General features: G+C 48.9%; 1 protein-coding gene across 2 annotated transcripts in view; it reads left to right on the top strand.

Annotated features, from left to right (window-relative positions):
* Positions 1–27,477, top strand: part of WDR6 (WD repeat domain 6) — a 202,227-nt gene that overhangs the window by 69,986 nt on the left and 104,764 nt on the right. For both annotated transcript variants that reach the window (XM_069643315.1, XM_069643316.1), the window contains exon 3: positions 13,673–16,043. In XM_069643315.1, the coding sequence (XP_069499416.1) occupies positions 13,673–16,043 (2,371 nt within the window). The remainder of the gene's footprint in view (positions 1–13,672; positions 16,044–27,477) is intronic.

Here is a 27,477-nt window from a genome sequence, read left to right as displayed (position 1 = left end):
CGTATTGGTGGATGTGAATGTTGCGTGTGGCTAGGAGGGCTCCCAGCGGCTCCATGTATAGATTAAGATCACTGGTAAGAGGATGGCGATCTAGAGGGGTCCATCTGAACAAACTGCTGGCGGTTGGCGTGGTAGGACTTGAACCAGCGTAAGACAAGGTTGCTGATTCCCATGTGCTGATGTAAGGTTGAGTAGAACCAGGAGGTAGGGGTGGCCAGTGTCAAGGATGTTGAGGGCCCAGTCAACCACCTGTACGGTTGCCATCTCTTTGCTGCATCTGGGTCTGAACCAAGATTGGTAGGTTTGGGGGAGATTGTTGGTGTCGATGTGTTGTTGCAGTTGTGCGGTTACCACTTTCTCGATCTTACCTAAGTTGAAAAGCTGGGCGATGGTTGCCTAAGTTGTCTGGATCCAGAGTGGGTTTCTTTAGTAGAGGGAGGATTTGTCCTGTCTTTAGGGTCGATGGGAAGGTACCTTGAGTTGGGGATCTGTTTATGATCTCCAGGTAGGGAAGAAGAGCTTCTGCGGGGAGGGTCTTGAGGATGGATGCTGGGAGGATGTCCTCTATATACAATGTGGCTTTGAGGGTGGCCCGGGTTTCTACCACGTCCTCTCTAAAGCGTGTCTTGAATGTTGTCAAGGATATGGAGATTTTGCGAGGAGGGCTGTGAGGTGGGTCTGTGGGTGCACAGCTGGTGTCTTGTGCTGGCGAATATTGCTGATTTTGTTGATTGGATTTTTCGTTGGAGTGTGGTATGAGAGGGTTGCATAGTGGGTTGATGCAATGCTTGACTGCTTTGAAGAGGGCTCTGCTTTTGTTGCCAGCTTCTGCTATGGTGTTCTGATAGTAGGAGGCATTATGCTGTGTTGATCCGTTGTCGGTAGGTTGCTTGGAGTTCCTGGCACCAGGTCGGATGTTGTTTTGGGGCAGCACCAGGGTTTCTCTCTTTTCCTGATGACTCTTTTGCTGAGGTTGACTTTGTGCGTGTACCAGGGTGATGATGGTTTCGGTTTGCAGGTGTGTTGTTTCAGAGGTACGTGTTGGTCTATGGAGGCTGAGAGGGTGGCATTGAGTGCTTCCAGTAGAGTCGCAGTTTGGTTGTGGGTGTTTGGTCCATGTGAGGGTGGAGGTTGGCAAGGTAATCTGTCAGGGCTTCCACTGGGAAGTTCTTGAATGTCTTGAAGGTTTGTCTGATGTGTTGTCCAGTGCTCGGCTGTGGCTGTGGTTGTGTGCAGGAAGGTAATGGCACGGGAGAGGAGATCTGTAGTGGAGGGAAGGCAGTATAGTGATGATTAGGTTGAGGATGCTACCTTTCTTTTGCGTTGGGTCTTTCGTGTGCTGTGTGAGGCTGAGGGTGTTGAGAAGGCAGAGGAAAGCTTCCTTCATTGGTTTGGTGGCGGTGTTGCCTGGGAAGTTGAATTCGCCTCTGAAGATGTTGCCATGCGTGGGGTGACTGTGTCCATTGGGGAGAGCGGGAAGTGGCAGGAGAGGACTTGGAAGGAGCCAATGTTGTTGATGTGAAGTCTGGTGCAGGGCCACAAGTTCTTGTGGACGACTGCGAATACTCTGCCTGTCTTGTTCGGCTGGTCTCTGTGTTGCATGTTGTCGGGGACAAGGACGTCTAGGATGTGGGTGGAGCTGGGTGTCAGCCAGGTCTCATTGATGAAGATGGCGTCAAGGTTGTGCAGTGATGAGGTTGTTGATGTCTGCTGCATGGGTGATAGCTGAGCGGACATTGGCTAGCATTAACTTCTGTGTTGTGGATGGTGAGCAGATGCTGATGGCCTTGAGGCTGATGTGGGTGAGGTTTCTGTGTTGCGGAATCCATCCCTTAGAGGAGGGGTGATGGCATTGCCCGATGATGGTGGGGATGGCCTGTGGGGACAGACAGAGAAAATACATTTTGACGTGCGCTTACCTGTTGTCTGAGCAGGGGTTCGGTTCCTGGGTCCTCCCGGTTCAAACAGGAATTGCCTTTTCTTCGTCTGCCCTTCACTTCGGACGCCCGGCGAGAGATGTCCTTGACCTAAGAGTTAAGAGCAGAAAGGAAGAAGCAGGTCTAAGAACAGGAAGGCATCAACAGTTTAGCAATGATTGACGGTGGGCAGGGCTGATGCCACGTGACCTAGATTCTCTTGCACCTGCTCACCAACTGCAAAGGAAAAGTCTGGAGGGCTGCTGCACCTTATACAGCAGTATGCAGTTCCATCGGTGTGGGCAGACCCACACCGAACCTGAAGATGAGGTCTATAGCCACTTACCCTCTAGCACATTAATATCAAATCTAAAGGCCATTACGAACGATTTCAAATTGACACCATTAATGTTGTTATGGTTGAATAAGAATATCAACCTTTCAATTCATGTTACTTTCAAAATTTTGCAGTGATACAAAAATATGTTTTAAACCGCAATATAAAATGTTTAGATAAAAATTCATAAGACGTCACGCTAATTCATATACACATGATGGAATGTCTAGTCTGTTCTGACATAAAAGTAGAATTTGTAATAGCTTCCAGGTTTCAGATATACACTCGGCGGTGTGGGTAGTCACTTTGGGTTATATCCAGCGATAGAGTTTGAAATATGTCATGCCACAATATCTCGGGTGTAACGATCGTAAGATCTTTGAAGTGCCTTTTTAGATATAAGGTTTGCTTACCTATAGGCATAGGACAATTGTCAATAAATGCTTTAGAGTTTCAGATTGTTTTGCTTTTTTGCAGAATGTTCATACATTTTCAGATTTAGAGATGAGTTTAAACTTGGCCAAAACATCTTTTGTTCTCCAAAGGTTAAATCGGAATCGTAAAAAAGCACTTCTGTAGGTAGGCGATGGAAACCTGGCTAAGTAAGATTCAGGTACGCGATACTTTTTCAGTGTAAATGGATTGTTTTTTAAATCTACATATGATATGCAGAATTGTCGGGTGTGGATCCAATCATACTGCCAAAGTTTCTGTTTGGCACATGTCCGATTCTTTAGTAGGAGACCAGATGGGTGCTAGATCCATGATATTCATGGTCCGTTGTCTCCATTTTGCTATAAAGTGATGTTTGGAGGATGTTAAATAGACAGTACATTTTAATAAGGATTTTGAGTTGGTGGATAGCAGGCATTTCCTGTATAGGGAACATAATTTTCAAGCATAAAGCATATTAACTATAGAGGGAACGTAGGTCTAGTTCATGTCTGATGATACACATAAGTTGAGTTGGAGCCAGGTAAAGAACGCGCTTCCAAAACATCCCTTCTAGTCAAAGCCAGAATGATTCAGGTCTCCACATTTTGGTCTTTGCGCCATACAGGACTGTGAGCACTACCTTCTGATTATACAATTTTAGTGTCGCCAGACAAGAACATTTTCGATATTTGGCGTGGATAATGCGAGTTTGCACAATCGCTGTTGTCATTTTCCTCTTATGCTCTGTGACATAAGGAAGGTCAGAGCTATGGTGGTTCATATTTATGCCCAATTAGCGAAACTCATGGACTACTTGCAGTCGTGTTCCGTACAGGAACCATTTGTAGGAACACTTTTCATTTTGTCTCTTTCCCAGTGTAAAACCTTCGTTTTGTCTCGATTGACCGATAAGAAATTGTCGCCAGCGTTTTTTTCTAGGGCAGTCAGTAGATTTTGCAGATCTTCTGGGGTCTTAGACAAAAAAAAACAGGTCATATGCATAAAATAGCCATGGTATGGCCTGCTGTTCTGGCTTAAGGGGATCAGACACAACGTCAGTGAGATTCTGTCTAATGTCAGAAACGAAGAAGTTAAATAATGATGCCAAAATGCACTCTTGCTTTAAGCCTCTGAAGTCGATATGGGAGAGGATAGTTTACAATCCAAGGTTAGGCGAATTTTCACTGTTGTGTCAGGGTGCAGTTGACGAATCAGAGTTTGAATTGAATGATGGCAGGCTGCATTATTGAGTTTAGTTGCCAATAATTCTCTCGATATGGAGTCAAGGGTAGTCTTAAAGTCAATGAAGGCCATGTAGATTTGTTGCTTCATCTGGAGCCTATGCATTTTGATGGCACTGATAGTAGGTTAACAGCGGTTCCCAAACCTGGGTTGAAACTAGTTTGGAAAGGGTCTTGTAAATTCTGTGTTATCGCCGAATGGTTGAATCTCTCAAGATGAGCTGTGCAAATAATTTGCCCGGGGCATTGAGAAGGGTGATCGCCCGGTAATTAGCTGGTGATTGACGATCTTCTTTTTTGAAGATCCGAACAATTACTTCCGCCTGGAAGGTGGATTAGTTTGGGATGTTATTACTTGGTCAAATATGGTTTGAAGAATTTTAGCCCAAACTTCAGGGGAAGTCTTGAGCATGACATTACTCAGGCCATCAGGTCCTGGAGCTCTAGATGAGCTTAGTTTAGAAATGTAATGCCGGATATCCTCCTGATCAAAGGCAAGAGTAACAATGTCAGCAATAGGCATATCCGGAGGAGGTCTATCCATGAAGATAGGTGCATAAAGAGAGCAATAATAGTGATTCCAAAGTTTTTCGGGGACTGCGTTCCACTGCATTGGTGCTTGAGTGATGTGGTTTGCCTGGCTCAATATTCTAGGTGGGACCATATTGATGTGCAAATGGATATTTCATCTCTGTGAAGCATACCGTGAGCTAAAACGTGGTTTTATACCATCTTGAGTGGAAGGAATTACATAGATCAGGGCATTTGATCCATGTTCGTTCTCAGTAGAGGGGTTACCACATCCTTGCTTGGTTCTTAAAACTTGGGTTTCGAGGATTCCAAGATGGCCACCAGTCACTGAGGCTGCACAACCTCTGAGCTCCGCCCGGGCAGGAAACTAAAGGAGATATTAGCAGCAAATATCCAATACACCCCAGCAAATTCGTCCCTGTAAAGTGTGTTGGAAGGTCTATGCTGCGCACCACTGCAGAGCAGTTGGTTTAACGGACGTGCAGGGAGGAGAAGATATTGGTGAAACCCTGCGGTGTCCCTAACACGTTTTGGCAGCAGAAACAAAGAACGTAAGGAAGGCATCCGCACCCCCAGGCTCTTGGAGCGGACAGGGACTGGTGCCAGAGGCCCGAGCGGAGACTCTCCTCACCCTACCCCCAGAGGAGTTGAGCGGAATGGACGTCCCACAAAAAGGGCAAATCCAAAAGGGAAAGTGGCTGTTGGAGGAAGCGGAGACACAGTGGGGGTGGTTCCAACTCCTCACTAATCCCCCCCCTCCCCCACAACCTAAAGAGTGCCCCATCCAAGAATTAGAACTGGCACGGAAGGGTGTCTTGGCCGCCCCAGCTGGAACTCAATGGAGCACCCACGAGCGGGAAACCGCAACCTGCAACCCCATACAAGTCCGCCCGTGGACTCCATCTGAAGTAGGGCCTCTTGGGAGTCGAGCGGTACGGCTCCCGGACGGCACCACTACACCAAGGTACGTGAGACAACAGTGCTCTGAGCTGGGAACAGCACGTATCACTACACTCAGTGGAGGAGGTAGGGCAGCCCCCATACACTTATTCGCAATTCTGAGCTTTACACTTTGGACACAGTAAATGGTTTGTACCCATATCGCTGGAGAAGCGAAGCGTTAAGCAGAGCAATAGGCGGAAGCCAGAGCACTACAGCACTCGTGCCCAGTCGCATGATCCAGATGGTGGGATCAGCCCCACTCCCATGAACACCCGAAAAGGGGGGGTGGCACGTAGTAATAGGGCAGCCCGCCCACAAGAACTATTAAAGTAGAGTGCAACCCGCAGGGGGAACGGTCAAGGCAGAACGACAGTTGACCCACGAGACCACCAACCTCAAGGGTATCATAACCCAGGTGACCGAAGAAGCACCATAAATCCCTCCCAGAGGGGATATACCCTACATGGAAGTGTCTCCTGGAACCCCCTCATAACATTTCCGATAAGAGCTACCCTGAGCAATACCTGCGCCCCCCAATTCTCCGGACAGCAGAGGTGGGCTGAGCTACTGGGAACCCACCAGGAGGCACGTGCTTCCCCCCCTCCCACCCCCCTCCCTGACAGCCCACCCGACAAGGGTGCCAAAACGCAGACACAAATGCCAGGGGTTAAATCCAGGAACACCCCATTGAAATCTAAGGGCACCAACAAGTCATGAGTGGGACAATTGGAGCACTGCTGGATGCAGCAACCACTAGAAGAACAACAAGCTGAGGGGTTGACAGCTGAAACAGACCCCGGTAGAAGCATGGAGGAAGACAACATTGCCCTACTACAGCTCGAGGAATGAGCACCCAATTTGAACGGGACCCAAACCGTAACCAGAATGGGGAGCGGTCCAGGCAAGGGGAATGGTCTTCCAGCACCAACAGGAGGGGAAGCAAAGATCTTACTCTAAATGGCCCACGACTGAAATGAAACACAGGCGGAAAAGCACGTAAGACATTGTCGAATGTGGGCTGCCTAGGGGACACAGAGGGGAGAGGAAGTTGAAATGAAGGGGATAAGAAAGGAGCAAGTCCGTCGGGGAGGAGGGAGGAAGCAATGTTGGAACCCAATGCAGGATATGGGAATGTCCTGCAGGAGGGAAGATGGAGTGGATGCGAGACCCAACGCCCCGAGAGGGACTCTGGGAAGGTTCCAAGTAACCTTGTTCCAATGGATAGGGAATCGTGGGAGGCGGGGAAGGAGGGAAAGTTAAAGTTACAGTTGAAGTTCAGTTAAAGAGGAAAGTTTTAAGACATGGTCCGCTAAATGGGATGAAGTGTAACTTGAACAGCTGGGAGAGACCTAGTGAGCATCCAGGAATACGCAGGCACGAGACATATGGCTGATTTGAACATCATATTCCGAAATGTACAGGGCATTAACTCGCCAATTAAGAGGCTCTCCATTTTGACCATACTAATTGACCTCCAAGCAGTCCTCCTGTAGGAAACACACCTACTCCCGAAGATGAAAAGAGGATGGCCAATAAAGCATTCCCGAGACAATACTATGCTTCGTGTGGGTGGGGTGGGGAAAGACTAAAGGCGAGGCCATACTTATGGGAGCCGAGGTGGCATTTAAGAAACTGGCGCTACACAGAGACAAAGAAGGCAGATATCTACTCCTCAAAGGCATGCTAGATGAGCAGATGTAGACAAGGATAGCAATATATGCCCCAAACAAAAAACAAGACCTATATCTAGGGGAAATCCTTCAGAAATAAGGGGGCTGATGCGAAGGCCAAGTGGTGATTGGTGCAGACTTTAACTGTGTCATAGACCCTGCCTTGGACAAATCGCTGCTGCCCACAGCTGAAGACTTGAGAAATAGACAAGCGCTAGGGAAGCTCTTTAGGGAACTGGGGGTAGGAAACGTGTAGATTCTAGCACGTACAAGGAAAATAATTCACCCATTATTCAGATGCCCACAGAGGATACTCAAGAATCGATAAGATTCTGGTCTCAGCCACACTGATCCCCCAGGTGGGAAAAGTACAAATAGGAGTGCAATATCTCATCGATCACGCTCCAGTCCTAGTGCAAATCGCAATAGTGAAAGACACAAATAAAACTCGCAAAAACTGGAGACTGAACGAAATTATATTGAGATATTGCACTAAAGGCACAAATGGAGAAAGCAATAAATACCTATTTTCAGATCATTGACAAGGGAGAAACCGATTGCGGTACAATCTAGAATGCTGGAAAAGCAGTAGTCCGAGGGGAATTCATATCCCAGGCCTCGAGGTACATCCGAAAAAGAGGCCTCATTAAAAAAAAAAACTAGAGACGGAACTACAGGAGGCGGAGTCATACCACAAATCCAGATGAACACAAAAATCTTTGAGAGTACTCCAGAAAGCGAGAGCCCAGTTAAGAAGCCCATGTAGCTGACCGGATGGCACAGTCTGTACGACACACCAAACAGACAAATTATGTTCAAGGGGGGAAGGCCAACAAATTCCTAGCCGCTAAATTACGTAAACGGAGATCTCGGAATTACATTGCGCAGCTTAAGAATGGAAAGGGGGAACCATGTACATCAGAGGAGGGGAAACTAGAAATAATGGAAACATTGCACCTGGAACTGTTAAAAAAAGACCTCCACCAAAACACACAGAAAAACGATATGTCAAAATTCACCCTGCCCCAAATCACTAAGTAGGACAATGACACCCTGCAGGCCCACATAACCGCTCAGGAAATAAGTCAAAACATCACAAATGTATCCCCTAACCGGAGCCCGGAGGGATTATGGAACGAATATTATAAAACGTTTCGTAACCAACTACTGGGTCCATTAACCAAACTCTTTAACCACATTAGGGATAGTGGCTTGGTCACCCCCGACATGGGGAAACTTGGTTACAGTTCTAATACTTAAACAGGGCAAAGACCCCACAGATTGCACCAGCTACCAACCCATTTCATTGCGGAACACGGATGCCAAACTTTACGCCAAAGTTATCGCAACCACATTGATGAAGGAATTACCCAAAATAATCCATGAGGACCAAGCAGGCTTTATCGTAAGGAGACACATGCAAGATAAGGCGAGCGGTGGATATCATAGATCTAGGAACCAGGTCAAGGCAAAAAATGTCCATTGCTTCACGACGCGTCTTTGACCGTCTATATTGGACATACCTGAAGCTGGTCCTGGAGAAGTTTGGCTGTGACCCCATCTTCATTAAGATGGTTGTGGCGAACTTCCAACTCCCATCTACGACCTTTATGGTCAACGGGAGAAACACGTCCAAAATAAAAATACAGAGTGGCACACGACAGGGATGTCGCCTATCCCTCCTAATATTCGTCATGGCGATGGAACCCATAGCTGAAATAATAAGACGGGACCAAGAGGTGAGGGGAGTGACCTGGGGAAAGATAATGCACAAGATAGCTTTATATGCGGACGACCTGCTCCTATTTCTTGGGGACTCTGCGAACACACTGCCGAAAGCACTTGAAAGGTTGCACAAATTCTCCAAGGTATCAGGCGTCACCATAAATTACACCAAGTCCAAGGCACTAAATATAACGGAAGAAGAGGGGGGACATCGACAAACTGAGAGCATTATATCCGATAACCTGGTAAACCGGGGCAATAGAATCCTTATGACTACAACAGATTACAAAGGCTTATATGGGGCAAATATAACTCCCCTATGGAAGCAACTGAGGGAAGACCTACACAGTTGGGACAACCAGGAACTATCCTGGTTTGCACGCATAGCAGCACTTAAAATGACCCTCTTGCCCCGCCTGTTATATGTGGTGGGCTCGCTCCCGGTGAACATCCCCCCTCAAAATGGGTAAGATGCCACAGAAAGAATTAACCGCTTTTGTGTGGCACCGGAAAAAACACAGGATACAAAAGAATGTGCTAACTAGACCACCAAGTTTGGGAGGACTGGGGGTACCCGATATCAAAAGGTGTATTCTGGCCGCCCAAATTGCACCAATGTTCAAATGGATGGGGTGATGACATTAATAGCTGGATGGGAATTGAACAAGGGGTGATCTACATCCCCCTGGGATCTTTACATGCGCTACGACCAAGAACCAGAGGGCCAGCTACTGGAAGCCACTAAATTATCACTTAGAGGATGGGATAGAGCACTCGGAAGGTGCCACATAACACCAGGCCTTGGACCTTTTACTCCAATAACACATAACCAAGATTTCACCCCGGGTAAACAAAACAAACTATGGGATAACTGGGAACAGGCACAAAAGGTTCAAAGAAGTTAGAAGTAAAAGTTGGACTGGATCACATAATTGCACAATCACAGACAAATGATGGACCATGACTAGAACGGTTATTCAGAACATTGAATGGAATGTACACTGCTGTGAATGTCACTATTGCCATGTAAACTGTGATTGAAAGTTTTTTTTAAAAACTAAAAAAAACGTGGTGTTTCACCCCAAGTGTAACGCAGGATATTCTAGACGTGGACCCCTTGCTCACTGTTCCGTAGAGATGCTCTGCTTCACCTCACTGAAGAGACCCAACAAGGTCGAAATCAAATGTCTGGAGTTGCTGATGGTACTCTTGTTCAGAGGAGAATTGCCTAGCATTTCTGTGCTGGACTGCCCATGTGGGTGGGACCAAGACTGATATGCAAATAGATATTTCTCCTCTGTGAAGGGTGCAGTGAGCTAAAGCATGTATGTAGACCCTCCTAAGTGGGAGAAATCCCATAGAATAGGATAGATCCTTTTCTAGATATATATTTGGCTAAAATCGTTATGCGAGTCAAATTAACTATCACTGCAATTTCATATTGATTAATTAAAATTACTGCCAGGCGAGGGGGGGAAGTTGGTGGCCTCCCAGCCAATGAGGAGGCTCAGAACGGGGTCCTTACCATACAGGGAAAGACCCTGCTACGTACCTCCTCGGAGCGGAAGGCCACCATCTTCCCTCACCGGGAATCGGTTAAGTGTTTGCCTGCACTGCCTTCCCTCTACCCCCACCCCCACTTTTCCTCATATTTAAGCCCTCCCCACTTAGCTTGTGCTGCATTGTCCTTCATTGGCTCCGGGAACAGTAATGTTCTCGTTGCATCTCAGCCTCGCAAATGGCCACCATGGAAAGGGAGAAGAGACTACATGTAGTCCCTTCTCCCTTTCCATGGTGGCCATTTATTTAGCGTTTTTTTCTCGAGTTGAGAAACGCTTTACATGTCGTTTTTCAACTCGATAATAATACAGTTCTACCGGGGTGCTAATAGCAATATAACTCTCTGAGGGGGGGGCCTTACCAGTCTGGTAATGCCCCAGGGCTTACGTTAAAGCACTCGCTTCACTCTGGCTTGTAACTTACCCCGGGGCATTACCAGACCGGTAATGTCCGTCCATCATGGGTCCTATTGCTTAATTTTATGATGTTACTTGCCAACCTTACTGTCTGGGCCCCTCACTTCAGACTCTGTGAAATGCCTAGCCGTCCTCTACCTCTTCATGATTCAAACTCCTATCAACTCCCCACCTCTTCACCCAGATGATTTCAACAGTTTGTTTCTCAAAGGGATTGTATGAAATACTAATACTAGTTCACTGTCACTATGTGTTTATCCCACCACAGCACCGAGAGTGCCATTTTAGACCTCAGGCCAACATTCTAGACATGGTCTATCACAAGTGTGGTCTCTTGGTGCTGTTGGATCTGTCAGCCGCAGCATCCTCCAATCACTTGAAAAGGTTGGCAGATGTTCACATCAGGCAACATCATGGATCCAATTCTTTTAACTGATAGATCCTTGATCGTGCACTGGAGCGATTACCATTCTGACCCTGCCACCATCAGCTGCAGGGCCTCCCAGGGGGCCTGTCTGTCGCCGGCACTTCATCATGCACACAAAGCCACTGTGCGATTTTACTGGTTGGGACAAGCGCTCCATTCTCAAACTATGCAGATGATGCTCAACTCTCTCTGACCATGGATGGCGATTACGACCATGACTCCTCCAAATTTAATACCACCTATCACAAGGTCAAGGAATGGATGACCACACATTTCATGTGTTTGACTAACGCAAAGACTGAGCTCCTGCTTTTCGGCCCCCAACACGCCTGACCTAAACTAGACACACGTTAGGCCAACTTTGAGATTGACAACTGCACCATTCCTACCGTGAGTAATGTAAAAATCTTGGGGACCCATCTAGATTCTTCTATGAGCTCTGACTCCCAGGTTAATCACATGGTGAAGACCTTGAGTTATTATCTGGAATTGCTAAGACAAGTCAAACCTTTTGTTTCTGTGAAAACACTGTGAAACCTAGGCTAGAGCAACCATGCTCTCCCGGTTTAACCACTGCAATACACTCCTGGGTGGTGCGACCAAAGGCAATACCGCAAAGCTACAGATGGTGCAGAATAACGCAATTCCCCATCATAAAAAATGTGAGCCGTGGTGAACATATCACGGAACATAGGCAAACCCTCCACTGGCTCCCAGTAAACTTGAGAATTTGCTTAAAAACTCTTACCTTGGTGCACAGGAGCATTTTCCCCCTCATATTTGAAGGAAAAACTCTAAAACGACTGCCCCCGTAGAACGCTTAGATCCATCAATAGCGGCCGTCTGGCAAGCCCCAAATTCATACGCACCCGCGGAAATGGAAGATCCTTGGCACTCATTGCAGCGAAAGCCTGCAACGCCCTCCCTCCAGCACTACGCCAGGAAAACCCTCACAGACTACCTTATTTGATTAGGAATAGTCCCATTCATATCTATTTCACTCTACTATGCCTTGGTTGTCTGTGTTCTTGTCCCGCGCCTTGATGTCTTTCGATTCAGGCACGTAATAGATAAATAGCTTGCTTGTGAATTTTTTCCATAGAGCCAATTACTGATGAAGATAAAATAAATTATAAATCGCAAGAAACAAGAAAATCGTGCCTTCGGCCCTGTGCCCTACACCCAAACCTGCATGCCACTTTCTCTACAGATCAAGGCCCCTATGCTTCCAATTCTAGACTGTCTGGCAAATTTACCTTTCAGTCCCTTATAAGATGGGAAGTGCCAGGGCATAGGGAGCAGATAGGAAAGTGACATGATTATCTAACGCAACGCCACATCACACTGCAGGCAGCCAGCCTGGCATGGGTGGGCAGGTGAACCCTAAAAGGAGACTATCGGGGTGGACGGGGCGCTGGGAGATGACCCCTCCCTCCACAGCTTCGGCAACATGGCGACCTGTTGAAAAAGCCAGGGTGTTCTCGAAGACCTTGCATTTTGCAGCCATCTATTTACGTGAATAGGCTTTTATACTGTGACAAACCACCACCATGGTAATTTCAGAGCGCCTAGGTTTGTCGGTGGAATGTGGTACTATGCCCCTGCCAGTGGTTTCTACACCATACTCTGCTGTAAGAAACAAAAGAAGCATGGGGAGGATACGAGGATGTTAGCATGTTGTATTACTACAAAGCACACTGGAGCAACTGGAAGGTGACATGATGTTAGCACTATACAAAACACCAAAACAAACACAATTTCACGCTGCTTTTCGCAGCACATAATCCCAAGTTTTCAAAGTATAGTTTGCTCGTCTGGCCCACTAAAAAAAGGACGACTTTATAGAAGACGTGTTTTCTGCGGATCATTGCTGCCCTCTGGTGACCAATGTGTTGGCTGCACACGTAGATCTGTGCTTGATTGTAATGAATCATAACAGTTCTCCTTAACTGAGGTCTTTTAAGCCCTGCTATTTTGGTGGTCCCTTTTAAAATCTACGCCAGGAGCTCATTTTGCTCCATGTGTAATTTTGCGGCGGGGAGCCGTTACGTGTAGACCTACACTGTGCGGGCCCCCCACCGCCAATTCTGGTCATTTGCATGGCGGGTGCATTTGCAACATTAACATCGCTCTGAAACTGAACGTCGTTTAAGAAAGAGTGATGCTTGCATTATGCAAAACATTTATCCGTGTCTGCTGATAACTGGTCTTGATATGCAGATACGTATACACTGCTGGCCCCCTTACGGTTATTGTGCAAGAGAGTCACTGTAGAAAGTGCATTGAAGCTCTCGCAGGTTTATGTACCACAGCAATGCAATAAAACGTGTCTGGCTAATTTCCTTTTTCATGGATCGTAAAGCAGGACTAATTTAATCATTCTGCCTCATATATATTTTGCTAAACATATGTGTTTTATTGTCCTTATTTGTCCCTAATGTAACTTTGCCTTCTATCTTTTTCTTTTTTTAGGCGAAGGGTCCGTTGTGACGGTTTACAGTTTAACGCATGAACAGAAGAGCGCCAGGAGACATTCGCGGACCGTGCTTGGAAATCATCGCATCCACGGGATTAAACCTTGTGGACTATTGCCCACCGGAGCAGATGGCATCCTTGTGGCTGTGTTCGGAGGGAAAGGTCTTATCGTCCTCGGGCTGCGCACCGATGAGGACGACGATGTGTGGCTCAGCGAAGTCTCTGGGTTCTGGGAGGCGCATGACTGGATCTGGGATCTGCAGTGGCTGAAAGCTGGTATGGAACCGGCCTCCCTTCTTGCCCTTGCACTTGGACACAACTCTGTGGCCCTTTACGACTACACCACCCGTCAGACTCTCCAAGAAGTGCACTGCGCAGAGAAGTGTATCTTGTATTCTGCGCATTTTGTCGGGAGCGCCTGGAAGGAGCTGCTTCTGGTAGCAGGGACAGTGTTTAACCAGCTTGTCATCTGGCGTATGAGCGATCCCTTGGGCGGAGATGGGACGATCAGACCGCAGAAGCGAATCGATGGACACCAGGGGGTCATTTTCAGCATTGACTACCTGGAGAGCAAAGGCCTCTTGGCATCGGCTTCGGATGACAGAAGTCTCCGGCTGTGGGACGTGGGCGACCTGCAGGCGCCCGGGGCTCCCGTCCAGTGCCTGCTTGTGCTATACGGCCACCAGTCCAGGGTCTGGTCCGTCAGGCTGCTCCATGAGTGCCTGCTCAGCATCGGCGAGGATTCCGCCTGCATCGTGTGGAGCTACGCGGGGGACATCACGCACACGTTCAAAGGCCATAAAGGGCGTGGGATAAGAGCTGTCGCGGTGCACGAGGGACGTGGCTGGGTGGCCACCGGCGGAGCAGACGCGGGGATCCGTCTTTGGCATCTGAAAGGCGGGGCGCACATTGCAGCCGCGCTCACTCAGCTGGATCTGAAGGCCTGCTGCATGAAGGGGTCCCCGAAAGCGTTGAAGCTGATTGATGCCACGTGTCTTCTTATAATGACTGATGCTGGCAGCATTTACACCTATGATGTGCTGTCTCGAGACTGGACCCTCGTCTTGGAGGATGACAACTATCAGTCTTACAGCCTCCTGGATGTGGCGCGGCTATCCGATGACTCTGTTGTATGCGCTATAGGGAGCATAATGGGCTATGTTAAGATATTTGCCATGTACCCATCCGTTCAGGATGTCGGAGAGATCAAAGTCCACGAGGGTAAAGTTCACAGCCTGACCTGGGTCTCAGCCCGGTTTCAGGGTACAGAGTGTTGTAGCCTGTTCTCCTCTGGCCCTGATGGGGTGATGGTGCAGTTGGAAGTGTCGTGCTCTTCTGGACACATCCGAGAGGTGAGAGAGAGGGGCCGATATCGATTGCCCCAGTGCAGGCAGCGATGGCACACCTGCCTGACCTTTCTGCGTAAGCAGCAGCTGATCATCTGTGGGGACCGCAGAGGCTCTTTGCTCTTGTATTCAAACAAAGTTGAAAAAAAGAATTCATGTCATCCAGCGTCCAACATCTGCATACAAGACCCAATCTCGCTTCTCTTTGGAGTTCATGGGAAACTGGGGGTAACTTCCTTGGCCTGCAGGGGGGATGTGGTGTACAGCACCGGAAGAGATGGCGCTTACCGCCAGCTGGAAATTGAAGGTGACCAGCTAAAGGTTCTGAGGAAGCAGAAGCCTTGTAAGGGCATGGACTGGATCGAGAAGCTCGTCTTCACACCAGAATGCGACCTGCTGGTCATGGGCTTTCAGTCCACAGACTTTGTGCTCTGGAGCACCAAGACCAACGAGAAGCTTCACTGCGTTTCCTGCGGCGGAGGTCACCGCTCCTGGAGCTACAGCAGCACCAGGTCAAGCGAGGCCTTTGCCTACATTAAGTCTAGTGAGGTCTTTGTCTATCAGAGGGCGGTAACCGATAGCGGCCAGTCTGTCATCAAAGACTCTCTCCACGGCCGAGAGATCACCTGTGTCAGACATGCTGGAAGCCTAAGGGTCAATGGGGAACACATACATATTTTAGTGACAAGCAGTGAAGATACCACCGTTAACGTTTTAGCTTTCAGCGGGTCTTCGAACAAAATATCCCATCTCGCAACGATTAGCGATCACATATCCAGCGTGAGGACCATGGTGATAGCAACTGCCGATGGCAGGAAAGACGATCCTTCTAGTTGCTCCCCGTTATTATTTAGTGCTGGGGGCAGAGCGGAAATCGAATGTTACAGGCTCCTGGTCAGCCGTGGCGGCGAACAAGAGGATATCCGGTGCCAGGTGGTCCATCTGGCTTCCCATCGATTGGACGAAACCTGGGACCGCATGAAGAACAAGCACAAGGTCCTCAAGATGGACTCCGACACGAGGTAACATGCATGCGAAGTAAGTGACATGCGTTTAATCACTCCTGTGTGCACCAATTGCACATTCTCCTTGCAAGAATTTTAGCTTACACATATAATAACCAATGCATTGAAGGGTTTTGTCGTTTAGTGAAAGGCAATATGTATTTGCTTAATACTATTACCCAATAAGGTGAGGAAGTGTCTGAGGAGGAAGGATTACTTTTTCTAGTGAAATCAGACGATGACCCCTGCCTGCCCCCTTATGAGTATGTCTGCACCGCTACTTTAACAGGATGAGGAATATTTTCAAAATCTCGATTTCAAGTTGTGCAGTTATGAAAGTTGTTCGACTTGGTCACACAAACTAGCTTGTGACCATTGTATGAGCTTTTCCACATTTACCAGCTGCATTTATTTCACTAGCACGTAACCTAACTTTCACGATGCTAGCACGCATTCATTGTATTGTATTGCTAACCTATAGCTCATGGGATTCTAAGCCTTCTTCCAGAGAACGTCACCTTTTATTGAAGCGAACATTATACCCACACCCAAATGTGTACGTCATTTACAGTTGTTAAAATGTTAACCTCTGTCTTAGAACTTTGTTAGAAAGAACTGTGGCGGATCAGGGGGAGGACAGGGACACTGTGATGACATTTCCAATCTATGTTTATTAAATAATAGGAACAAGGCCTACCTTTCCCTAACACTAGTGGGTATTCCCTACCTATGAATAACTGAGGTGCTCCTCAGTTGTCCGTAAATGTCCAAAATAACAAAGTGGGCCATCCAAACTCTAACCCTAACTGACCCTAATAAAATAAGGTCAGGAGAATGACTTCTTTCTCTGATGGTGTAAGGGTCTTCTTCAGCGTTCCTAAATAGTCTCTGGTCACCTTCCGTACCAACTCTTGCAATTCTCTCAGATTATATTTGGTTTTTCCTTTTATCTTTATGTACTGTCCTCCTTAAGTCCTTCCTTGGACTTTGGTCGGTTTTTGGTTCCAGGTTATTTGGCCTTCTGTATTTTGTGAAGGTGGTGTACCTTTTCTGTTCTTTTTCTCATAGGCTTCTCTTGCCTTCACTTTGTAGTCTTTTCTCTCACATAAACTATACTCACACTTTCGTCCATAATAAATAGTGTCTCATCCCCTCTTCACATGGTAACTTTATCCCAGTTTTAATGACCTCTTTCTCAGACTATTATAGTTCAAGTTCATAAATTCTATATTTTCACAGGGTTGAGTTTCTTCCATGTTATATTAAAATTTTTATCAATTTTACTGGGACGAGTTCCTTTTGACTTATAATGAATCCCCTGTGGCCTCCCGTTCTCCCTGTTACCTCTGCCCTTACAGGGGAACGTCTCCGGGGGGACTACAGTCGCTCAAGACCATTCATATCCCGTTCTTGGCAGCATGCTTTTCTCACTCCCCTCGGCGTCCCGTTGCCGCTTCTGATATGCAGACCTGTTGCTGCTCTCTCGGCTGGGTGGTGTCCGCGCTGTTGCGTGGGCGGCCTGCCCATCACAAAGGGTCTGTGGTTCCACCACCATGGGAATCTGGGTTCTCTTCTTCTCTCCACCTGTATACGCTGGTGCTTCAGCATCTGTATAGCGCAGAGCAGTTCTGGACGTTGTGGTCTCTGCAACTCTCATCGGCTCTGCCTCAGTCAGGTGTTGCGTTTCTAGCCGGCCTAGTTCTGCATGGCCTCTGTTTTCAAGATCGTTGCAGTCAATTGGAGTTTTTTTCTTAAAGTGACACATTTACTTTTGAGGAGAATGGCATACTTTGTCCGTCTTCTGCCAATCTTCTAAAGGTGGTTGTGTTTTGCACATCAGTTCACCCCATGTATACCATCACATTGAATGGCTTGGGAGTTCCTCAGTGGGGATGGGAGTCCTTGTCCCCAAAGGGGGAGTCTCTCCCAGTAAGGTCCCATTTTCCCAGATGCCTAGGGGAGGGTCTTGTGGAGTGGGCTCCCGTCCCTAGCCACAGAGGGGGAAGCTCCCCTTTGGGGAGAAGGGGCACATTTCCTAGATTCGTCACAGAACGCAAAAAAACCGATTCCAAAAACCTTCTTCAGATAATCAATAAAGGACTGTTATATATTCCCATTTTCGATTATTAGTGTTTTAAAGAAAATCCCTGCAGTACAGCAAGTAATTGCTCTTCTAGTACATACAGTAATTTGTTCAAATATAGTAGCACTTTGTAAGTTAGATCACATTTTTCAAAGTATTACTGGAATTTCTCTTAGCTGACAAAACATCACTAGATTTGAAAGAATTTGGATCATGAATTGCGCCGCTAACATGCATGTAATCTTGCCCAATAAGATCAATTTTCCGTTCCATTCCCCCAGCATAGCCAATCCATTATCCTGCACCTGCCTTTCCAGTGACACTCTGACCGGCCTTCCTTGGCCCTCTTCCTGCTCCCACCTGTGAGGCTAAGAATCTCTGGGTTATTTTCTACTCCACGCTTTCCTTTTCCCCACACATCTCTGACGTCTCTAAGAAGTCAAACTACCAACTGCTCCTCCTCAGAGGTATTCTTCCTTTCCTCTGCTTCCCCCAGAAGCTCACTATCGCTAGAGCTCTGGTTCTCTCTAGGCTGGACTATTGCAATAGCCTCTTTCTAAATCTGCCTGCTTCTACTCTCCGCCCTCTGCAACTCATCCAGAACAGGACTGCAAGACTTGCCCTTAGCCTCAAGCCCCCAGGTATTGTATCTCTATTGTATTTTGCACACGCCTGGAGTTCCGCCGGAGTAAAGGAGCGTTTGTTTTGTATTTGAACTTGCCTGCATCAGCACTACGAGCCAGCCAGGCTCTTGCCGATCACGCTTCCTGGAGGAAGCGGGTCAAGCCACGAGTACGTGAGAGGTCACGTGGATTCCAGCACCTACTTCAAGGCGATACAGCCGCCCGAGCGGTGTATTTTGCACACGCCTGGAGTTCCGCCGGAGTAAAGGAGCGTTTGTTTTGTATTTGAACTTGCCTGCATCAGCACTGCGAGCCAGCCAGGCTCTTGCCGATCACGCTTCCTGGAGGAGGCGGGTCAAGCCACGAGCATGTGAGAGGTCACGTGACTTCCAGCACCTACTTCAAGGCGATACAGCCAACGTTGCGGCGTTAAGCCCGTTGGAGACAAGCCCACTGGCTGTTGTGCGGCAGTTTGGCGCTGGAGGTGCTCACACATAATTTTGTAAGGAAGTACATCTAATACGACTGAATTCCGGAAAGACACTTGCAATTAACTGTCCGCTACTAAAGTTGCCTATGTATTACACACTCACAACAAACATCAACGTTAAACGACCATATGCGAGTAGTGTACAGCAACTCATTACACACACACCACATGTTTGTTTCTGTGCCAGTACGTAACCGAGGCAGGCTGCTTTATGAGCAATATCGAACGATCTCATAACAAAGAAACGTTGTCATTACTGTGCTGTTCGGTCGGATCGTCTAAGTCCAGCCATTGTTACTGATGTGGAGACTGCGGGTTTATCCTTTGATCCACCCAGACACTGCACTGGCACTGCGGATTATATATTGAATTACGGTTTTATGAACAATCAATAGAATCAAGTTAAACGGTTAACATCTGTGTGGAGACTGCGGGTTTCTACCTTTGATCCTCACAGATATCTATACGGCGATCGCGGGCTACATAAGTGATACATGGGCCGCTCTTTTCTGCTTAATAGCAGATATCTGAATACTCCGCAGGCAACAGCCTTACCTTTCCCAAGGTGACGTCTCTGGCACCTGGGTGAAGACTACAGGCTTATTTCTTCGAATCACTTTGACATCCCAGTGCAAACTGCGCGCGAATCCGGCAAGCCACGGAACTCTCTAGTTCTGTATAACCGTGGGTCTAAGTGTGCTCCAACAATGGAAACAACACAACATTCTCCACTGATGGGCCCACAAACGAGGTATCGGACGCAACTACAATCACTAATGGAGACAACCGTCCAAGCCGATACTAAAGACAATCTTCAAACCGCGATTACATCACCAATGACAACTACAGATTGTTCAGATAAAAATCAACAGCCAAGAACTACTTGTAATGAGCAGATTGCGGCAGCACATACCCCATTAACTCACATAGCAGCTGAAGGTGCAGGACAAGAATCCCCACAGAAAGAGCGGGCAAAGGCTGCTAAACTAAAATGGAAAGCTCTCCATGATCGATGTCACAATCCAGAAACACAACATGAATTTTCCCAACCAGTCTCGGATAAACGTCTCACAGAAATTGAAGCACTAATGGAATTGCAATAGGCAAAAAACAAAAAACTATCAAGAAATCCGACAGAACCTAGACTAAAACAGCAAGCCCCTCACATCCACAATACGAACAAACATCAAGAGTATCTAACAACAAGTACACCTATTACCGACAGTTTCTACTATAATATCCCACCTAATTCTAACACAGAAAATAGAAATCCTCTCTATAATGCAGACAAATCAAACCTGCAAGAATCGGTTGCTTCAACGATGGTTGACCTGCAGAACATGCTTATTGCTGTATGTACTCAAGCACTAATTCCCTACATAAAGATTCAAGAAACACAAATGGAAGTTGCTAAAGATCAAACTACACTCCTTCCCTCTATATTTTCAAAACTAAAGATACAAGAAGTATTAATGCAAAACATCGAAACAAGACTGAAAGTAGAAGCCAAAGCAACCCTGATGTGGCAACAACCCCTTGCAGACATAGCTCGGAAGGACAGGTCTGAAAAAATGCATCTCACAGATGCCCTAATCAACCTCATGCGGGTAAATATGAAGAATACGGAATAAGTTACTTACCTGTAATTGTCTTCTCCAGCATGGGTCTGGCATGGATTCACATGCTCATGAATATTCCCCGTCGTCAGGCTGGGAATCCTCGGTAAAGAAAACAATCAGTATCAGTTTCGTTTCTGATCTGTCTTTCTTAGTAGAAACCAATCACTGATCTCTGGGTCATACTGCCCCCAGCCAATGACTGCCCTCTCCCTAAACCCCGCCTCTGGCGGCCATCCTTAGATTTGGTAGCACGCCCAGTGGCAGTATGACCAAGTGAAGAGCCGCAGAGGGGTAGGTGGGAGGGTTCGCATGTGAATCCATGTCAGACCCATGCTGGAGAACAACAGTTACAGGTAAGTAACTTATTCTTTCTCCAGCATGGGGTCTGGCATGGATTCACATGCTCATGAATAAAAGAATACATAGCAGTATACACATGCACAACCACGGGAGGTGGCAACAGGCTCAACATTAAGCAATACAACAACTCAACATTAAGCATCTCTTACCTCCTCACCAGGCTCACCTTAAGCGAATCGGTTGCGCAGCACTGCTTGGCCGACCCTGGACTCCTCCCTAGAGTCCCGATCGACGCAGTAGAATCTTGTGAAGGTGTGCGTCGACCTCCACGTAGTAGCCCTGCAGATGTCCAGCAGGGGCACACCAGACAGGAACGCCGTGGTAGCAGCGATCGCTCTGGTCGAATGGGCTCTCGGACGGCCGGGCAGCGGTCGGTTTGCCAACCGGTGACAGTGCATGATGCAGCCGGAGAGCCATCTGGAAATGCAAGTCTTCGAGAGAGCCTTCCCTTGATTCAAAGACCCAAAGTTCACAAACAGTTGTGACGTCTTCCGAAAACTCATCGTGCGGTCCACGTAGAACTTCAGCGCTCTAGCTACATCCAGCGAGTGCAAAGTCCTCTAGGCCGGCGTCGAAGGCGACGGAAAGAAAACTGGTAACACCAAGGGCTCGTTGAGGTGGAAGTCCGACGGCACCTTGGGCATGAAGGACGGGTGCGTCCTCAGCACCACCCTCGTGTCATGAAAAGTCAAGTATGGAGGCTTGCAATATAGGGCCTGAATCTCTCCCACTCGTCGTGCAGAGGTGATGGCCACAAGGAACGCAGTCTTCCATGACAGGAACCTCAAAGGCGCTGAATGCATAGGCTCGAATGCGGCTCCCATGAGCCTGGTCAGCACCACATTAAGCTCCCACGCCGTGGCAGGAGCCTTCACCGGCGGGAATGATCGGAATAGTCCCTTCATAAATTCCTTCACCAGGCGATGAGACCACAAGGACGCCCGTCCCGTCGTCCTGGTATATCTGGAGATGGCAGCCAGATGTATTTTTATGGAGGCGTGAGCCAGTCCAGCCCTGGCCAGCGACAGCAGGTACGGCAGCACTTGAGGGGCCGTAATTCGCAGAGGGTTAATCTTCTGTGCACGGCACCAGACAGAGAACCTCTTCCATTTATGACCGTAACACTTGAGAGTTGAGGACGCCCTGGCCTTTGCAAGAACCTCTCTGCAATCAGCCGGGATATCGTACTCTCCAAACTCTAGTGCTGCAGGAGCCAGGCCTGCAAGTTCAGCGACTGTGGGTCGTGGTGGAGAATGGCGCCTCCTTCTCTGGAGAGAAGATCCGCGTCCGCCGGGCAGCCTGACTGGCGGGGACATTGACAAGTCCAGAAGGTCCGGGAACCAGATCTGCCTCGGCCACGCTGGTGCGACGAGGATCATCCTGCACCTGGACTTCTTGAGCTGGTTGATGAGGCGGAGCAGCAACGGCAATGGAGGGAACGCGTATAGAAACAGGCCGTCCCAAGGGAACGAGAAAGCATCGCCCATGCTCCTCGGCTGTGGGAATCTGCTGGCGAACCTCTGGCACTTGGAGTTCGTCGCCGTCGCGAACAGGTCGATCTGGGGTTTGCCCCATCATTGGAAGAGTCGATCCACTTGAACCTGGCGCAGTTCCCACTCGTGGCACGAGCGCAGCTACCTGCTGAGTGAGTCGGCGATGGTGTTTTTTATTCCTGCCAGGTGGAAGGAAACCAGAAACATCCCCTGGGCGACGGCCCAGTGCCACAGATCCTGGGCCTCCTTGGATAGGGCTGGGGATCTGGTGCCCCCTGCTTCCGTATGTAGAACATTGTGGTGGTGTTGTCTGTGAAGATCCTCACCATTTTGTCCTTGAGGGACGGGAGGAACGACTTGAGCGCCCAGAATACTGCTCGGAGCTCCAAGATGTTGATGTGAAGAGACCTCTCCTCCGGGAGCCAAAGGCCTCTTGCGTGGAGATCTCCGGTGTGGGCCCCCCAACCCTCCAGAGAGGCGTCCGTAGTCACCGTCTCCTGAAACGCCGGGGTTTGAAAGTCCGTGCCTGTAGTGAGATGAGCCCGGGTACCCCACCATAGGATCGCCCGACGGAACTCCTCGTCGAGAGGGATCCTGTCCTCGAAGCAGCCCCTTGTCTGAAACCAGCGGGCGTCGAGCAACTCCTGTAGCGGACGCATCTGAAGTCTGCAAAGGGGCACACGGTAGATGCATGAGGACATCAGCCGAGAAGGGACTTGATGGACCTCACCCTGGCCAAGTCCGTGGCTAACATGCGCCGCACCTTGCCCAGGATGGTCTTGGTCCTCTCCTCTGAAGGGGAGGCAAAGTGCTCCACTGTATCGAGCTTCACTCCCAAAAAAAGTGCTACTTGCGATGGAACTAGGTGGGATTTGGGGTAGTTGATGGCGAGCCCCAGCTCCGTGAGCAACCGGACGGTCCTCGCCATATGATCGACGGCGAGTTCCCTTGACCTTGCCCGGATTAGCCAGTCGTCCAGGTAGGGGTAGACGTGGATCCCCTGCAGGCTCAGCCGCGCCGCCACTGGTGCCAGGCACTTGGTGAAAACCCTGGGTGCCGACTTTAATCCGAACGGTAGGGCTCTGAATTGGTAGTGGCGTCCCTGAACCAAGAACCTGAGGAACTTCCTGTGCCTTTTTATAATGGGGATGTGGAAGTAAGCATCCTCCAGGTCCAACGACATTAGGAAGTCGCCTTCCTCCAGCTGTCCCAGCATGTGCTGGAGGGTGACCATCCTGAATTTCTGTGCCTGGATGTATTTGTTTAACCGACAGAGGTCCAGGATGGGGCGCCTTCTGACGAGGAAGTACCTTGAGTACACTCCGGAGCCCCGGAGCCTCCTGGGGATGAGCTCGATGGCACCTTTCTTGAGCATCGCCTTTACTTCCAACAGCCACCGTTATGGCGTGATCCAACGCCACCTCGCCCTCCTGCAGAATTTCTAGGGGCCTCCGCCCTTTTGTCATCAGGCAGGAAATCTAGCAGGGGAGCTATCTTGAACCAGAGCTCCCTGTCGTAGCGGGTCACGATCGCTAGGGCATTGGCCACCTTAATCGTCGTTGCCGCAGACGAGATGACTCGTCGTCCCATAGAGTCCAACTTCTTGCCCTCGCTGTCCGTCGGGGAAGTGGAAGTTGAAGTCGCCGCGCCCGCTGCCTTCTTCTTAGCTGCTGCCGAGACGACAGAGTCTGGCGTGGGCTGGGCCCTGAGGCACAAGGGGGCGGCATCGGGGACTCGGTACTTCTTCTTGTACCTGTCCCTCTTGGCGGGTGTCGTGGCAGGGTTCTTGAGGACAGCAAGCCCCTCGTCCCAGATGTCGTCGAGTAAAGGCACTGCAAGGACCGTCTTCCTCTTATCCTCTTGCCGTTGGTACAAAAACCCCTCCTTTTTTTGTTCTTCAGGGCAGAGCTGGAAGAGCTCGGATGCCCTGGTTATGGCATGGAAAGAGCCAACCTCGTCGGCTGGGGACGCCCCGCGGGGGGTTGTGACGACGGGATGTCCGCTGTGTCATCGCCGCCATCATCGGCCGTCCCCGTATCCATCGCCGTATCCTCTCTAGGGTCTGGCGAGGGGGATGAGGGATCCACCGGTCTCGCAGGCACGAAGGGCGGAGCGGGGTGGACTCTCCTCCGCTTGTTCGGAGGGCTTCCCGACGGGCCTGGTTCCGGCTCCTCCGTCGGGGTGCGTGGTAATCTCGTCCTTATCTCGGTTAATAAGGATTGGATTGCCAACAAAATGGCCGCCGAGCTATCCTGGGGCTCGGGCAATGGCCGCGACGGACGGAATGGCCGCTCCACTGGGCCCTGTTCGTCATCGTCGTCGCTATCTTCGATCATGTCAGCAGGGACCGTCCCCTGGGATCGAACCTTCTCGAACCTCTCGTTGAGGTTTATGAACCTCTCGTTGAGGTACTTCTTGGTCTCCACCAGATCCTCCTCCAAGGCTGATTCCGAGTCTGTAATGGCCACCGGCCCCCCCCCCCTCTTTTTCAGCCGGAGCTTTCACGGGGGTCTTAGCGATGGGCTGGAAAGAGGATTCCATCTGCGGCGGCAGGGATACTCTGGGCCCAGAGGTCGTTTCCATTGGCGTAGTCTCAGCTGGCGCCGCCAGGGTCGCAGCGACCACTTCGGTAGAGGCCTTAGCCGGGTGGATCAAAGCCCTCACCACCTTATATGCGTCCTGGGCCTTCGCCTTGGGGGGAGGGTCAGTGCCTCGCTCCCCCTTCGAGATCGACCGGGTCCGCTCCAGCAGCCTACCCGGGTTCTCGGACTTCCTCTTCCCCGAACCAGAGCGCTGGCTCGTGGTCGAACGTGCCGGGGAAGTAGCGCCCTGCTTGGCAACCGAAGAGCCCGACCTTTTGGCGCTCCCGGAGCCCGTGGACTCGCGGTGCTTGGCCATCTGTTGGGCCCCCATCGCCTGGGTTCCCTCAAAGGACTTAGAAGCCCGCTCAGACTTCTTCTTCGCCTTCTCACCTGCTGTGCCCTTCTCCAGCCAGGTGGCGAGGCGGGAATGACGATCTTCTTTGGTCCATTCCGAAAGGTTCTTGCAGAATGCACAGTCCTTTCCACGTGCGTTTTGTCCCCATGGAGGCAGTAGAGACATCGCGAATGCTCGTCGTCCTTGAAAACGTTATATAATCCGCATCCAGGGCAGTTCCTGAACAGCTTGGATCCGGGCGTCGAGCTCCCCTTGTCCTGGGCTATGTCTGTTGAGGTAGGCCGCAGATCTTCCGGAATCCTCCAAGAAGTGTAAACTCAATGAAAACTTCACCCTTGAGGGGCGTAGAAGAATTCCGAAACGGGTCCTCGTTATCGTAAGTGGAAACCGTGGAGCTTGAGGTTCGTTTAAACCGAAAAAATTAGAAATTCTCCTGAAAAAGCATGAAAACGCAGTAAAAAACTCGAGAGCTAAACACGAGGACTCCCAACACTTGAGCGTGCTGTAAAAATCTGAGGATGGCTGCCAGAGGCGGGGCTTAGGGAGAGGGCAGTCATTGGCTGGGGGTAGTATGACCCAGAGATCAGTGATTGGTTACTACTAAGAAAGACAGATCAGAAACTAAACTGATAATGATTTTTTATCTTTACCGAGGATTCCCAGCCTGACGACGTGGAATATTCATGAGCATGTGAATCCATGCCAGACCCCATGCTGGAGAATGAGGGTGTCCACCAGCCTCGCCTACAGCAGTATATGGAAACGAAACCCACTGATCCATCAGTTGTAATACCGCCACTTCGGACAGCAATCAACCACAACAAACAGAATATGCCAATACTAATCACAGTAGATGAGTCCAAAACGCCTACTATTGATTCCATTGGTGAGAGTTTTCCGCCTCACGGAGACCCTGTCATAAACAATTGCTCCTCGAATGGATAAACCGCGGATCAAACAAATTTGGGCCAGAATAAACAGAGAAGGGGCAAAAGACACATACAGTATATTTGACTGTTATGACCAAACATGCTCTGAAATCCATCATTCATCTTCTTTGATGGAGCTAACCTCCAAAAATGTTGGTCAAGATTACCACTCATGCGAGGTGACAAATCTAGATGGTTCACTGATCTCAGAGACCTCCCTAATAGAGGAATCACTATTAACAAGAGAACTGACCCTACCGAAATTACCGGAATTCATAGATCCAAGGAAACCTGCCTCTCGAAACATACTAAAGCTGGAAAGATCCTGCAGAAATTATGAAACACTGGTTCTTAACCGAACAAATGTTCTTCGTCTTCTACATGCCATCGCTGGTCTCGCTGTTGTAACAACAAAAGATATCGACCAGATTGAATTCATCAGCCCAGACAAGCTAGAGTCCATATGGTTACATTGCAGTAATAACAAGATTCTGCGCATAATCTCGTCCGAAATAGACGCTCTGCAAACCCTGCGATTTCGGCTGAGAAACATTGAAACAAACTAAGTAGCGCCAAGCATCGAATACAACTCGCATGATGATTGTTCAGTGTATTCACAAATCACGATAACAACTGATTCATCAAACTCAAGTATATCATTCAATCAAAGGACCTACGCTGACTCTTCGGCCCACGATCATCGAAGAACGGCACCTCAAGAATCTCCGACACATCGCTATTCGATTAGGAGGATACTAGATGATTCATACTCTTATGCAGAAACCACTTTTGAGCGTGGGCATTAGCAATCAAGCTGCAACGCCAACACCTTATTAACTGTATGTTCATGGAATACGAGAGGCCATCACCATCTATTTGGCCAAACCAGGCAGGAATTTAAAACAGCAGATGTGATAT

Source organism: Ambystoma mexicanum, chromosome 2p (assembly GCF_040938575.1).
Source record: "Ambystoma mexicanum isolate Mex_15411 chromosome 2p, UKY_AmexF1_1, whole genome shotgun sequence".
Taxonomy (NCBI): domain Eukaryota; kingdom Metazoa; phylum Chordata; class Amphibia; order Caudata; family Ambystomatidae; genus Ambystoma; species Ambystoma mexicanum.
Note: the sequence above shows the minus strand (reverse complement) of the source record. Positions and strands in the feature narration are given on the sequence as shown.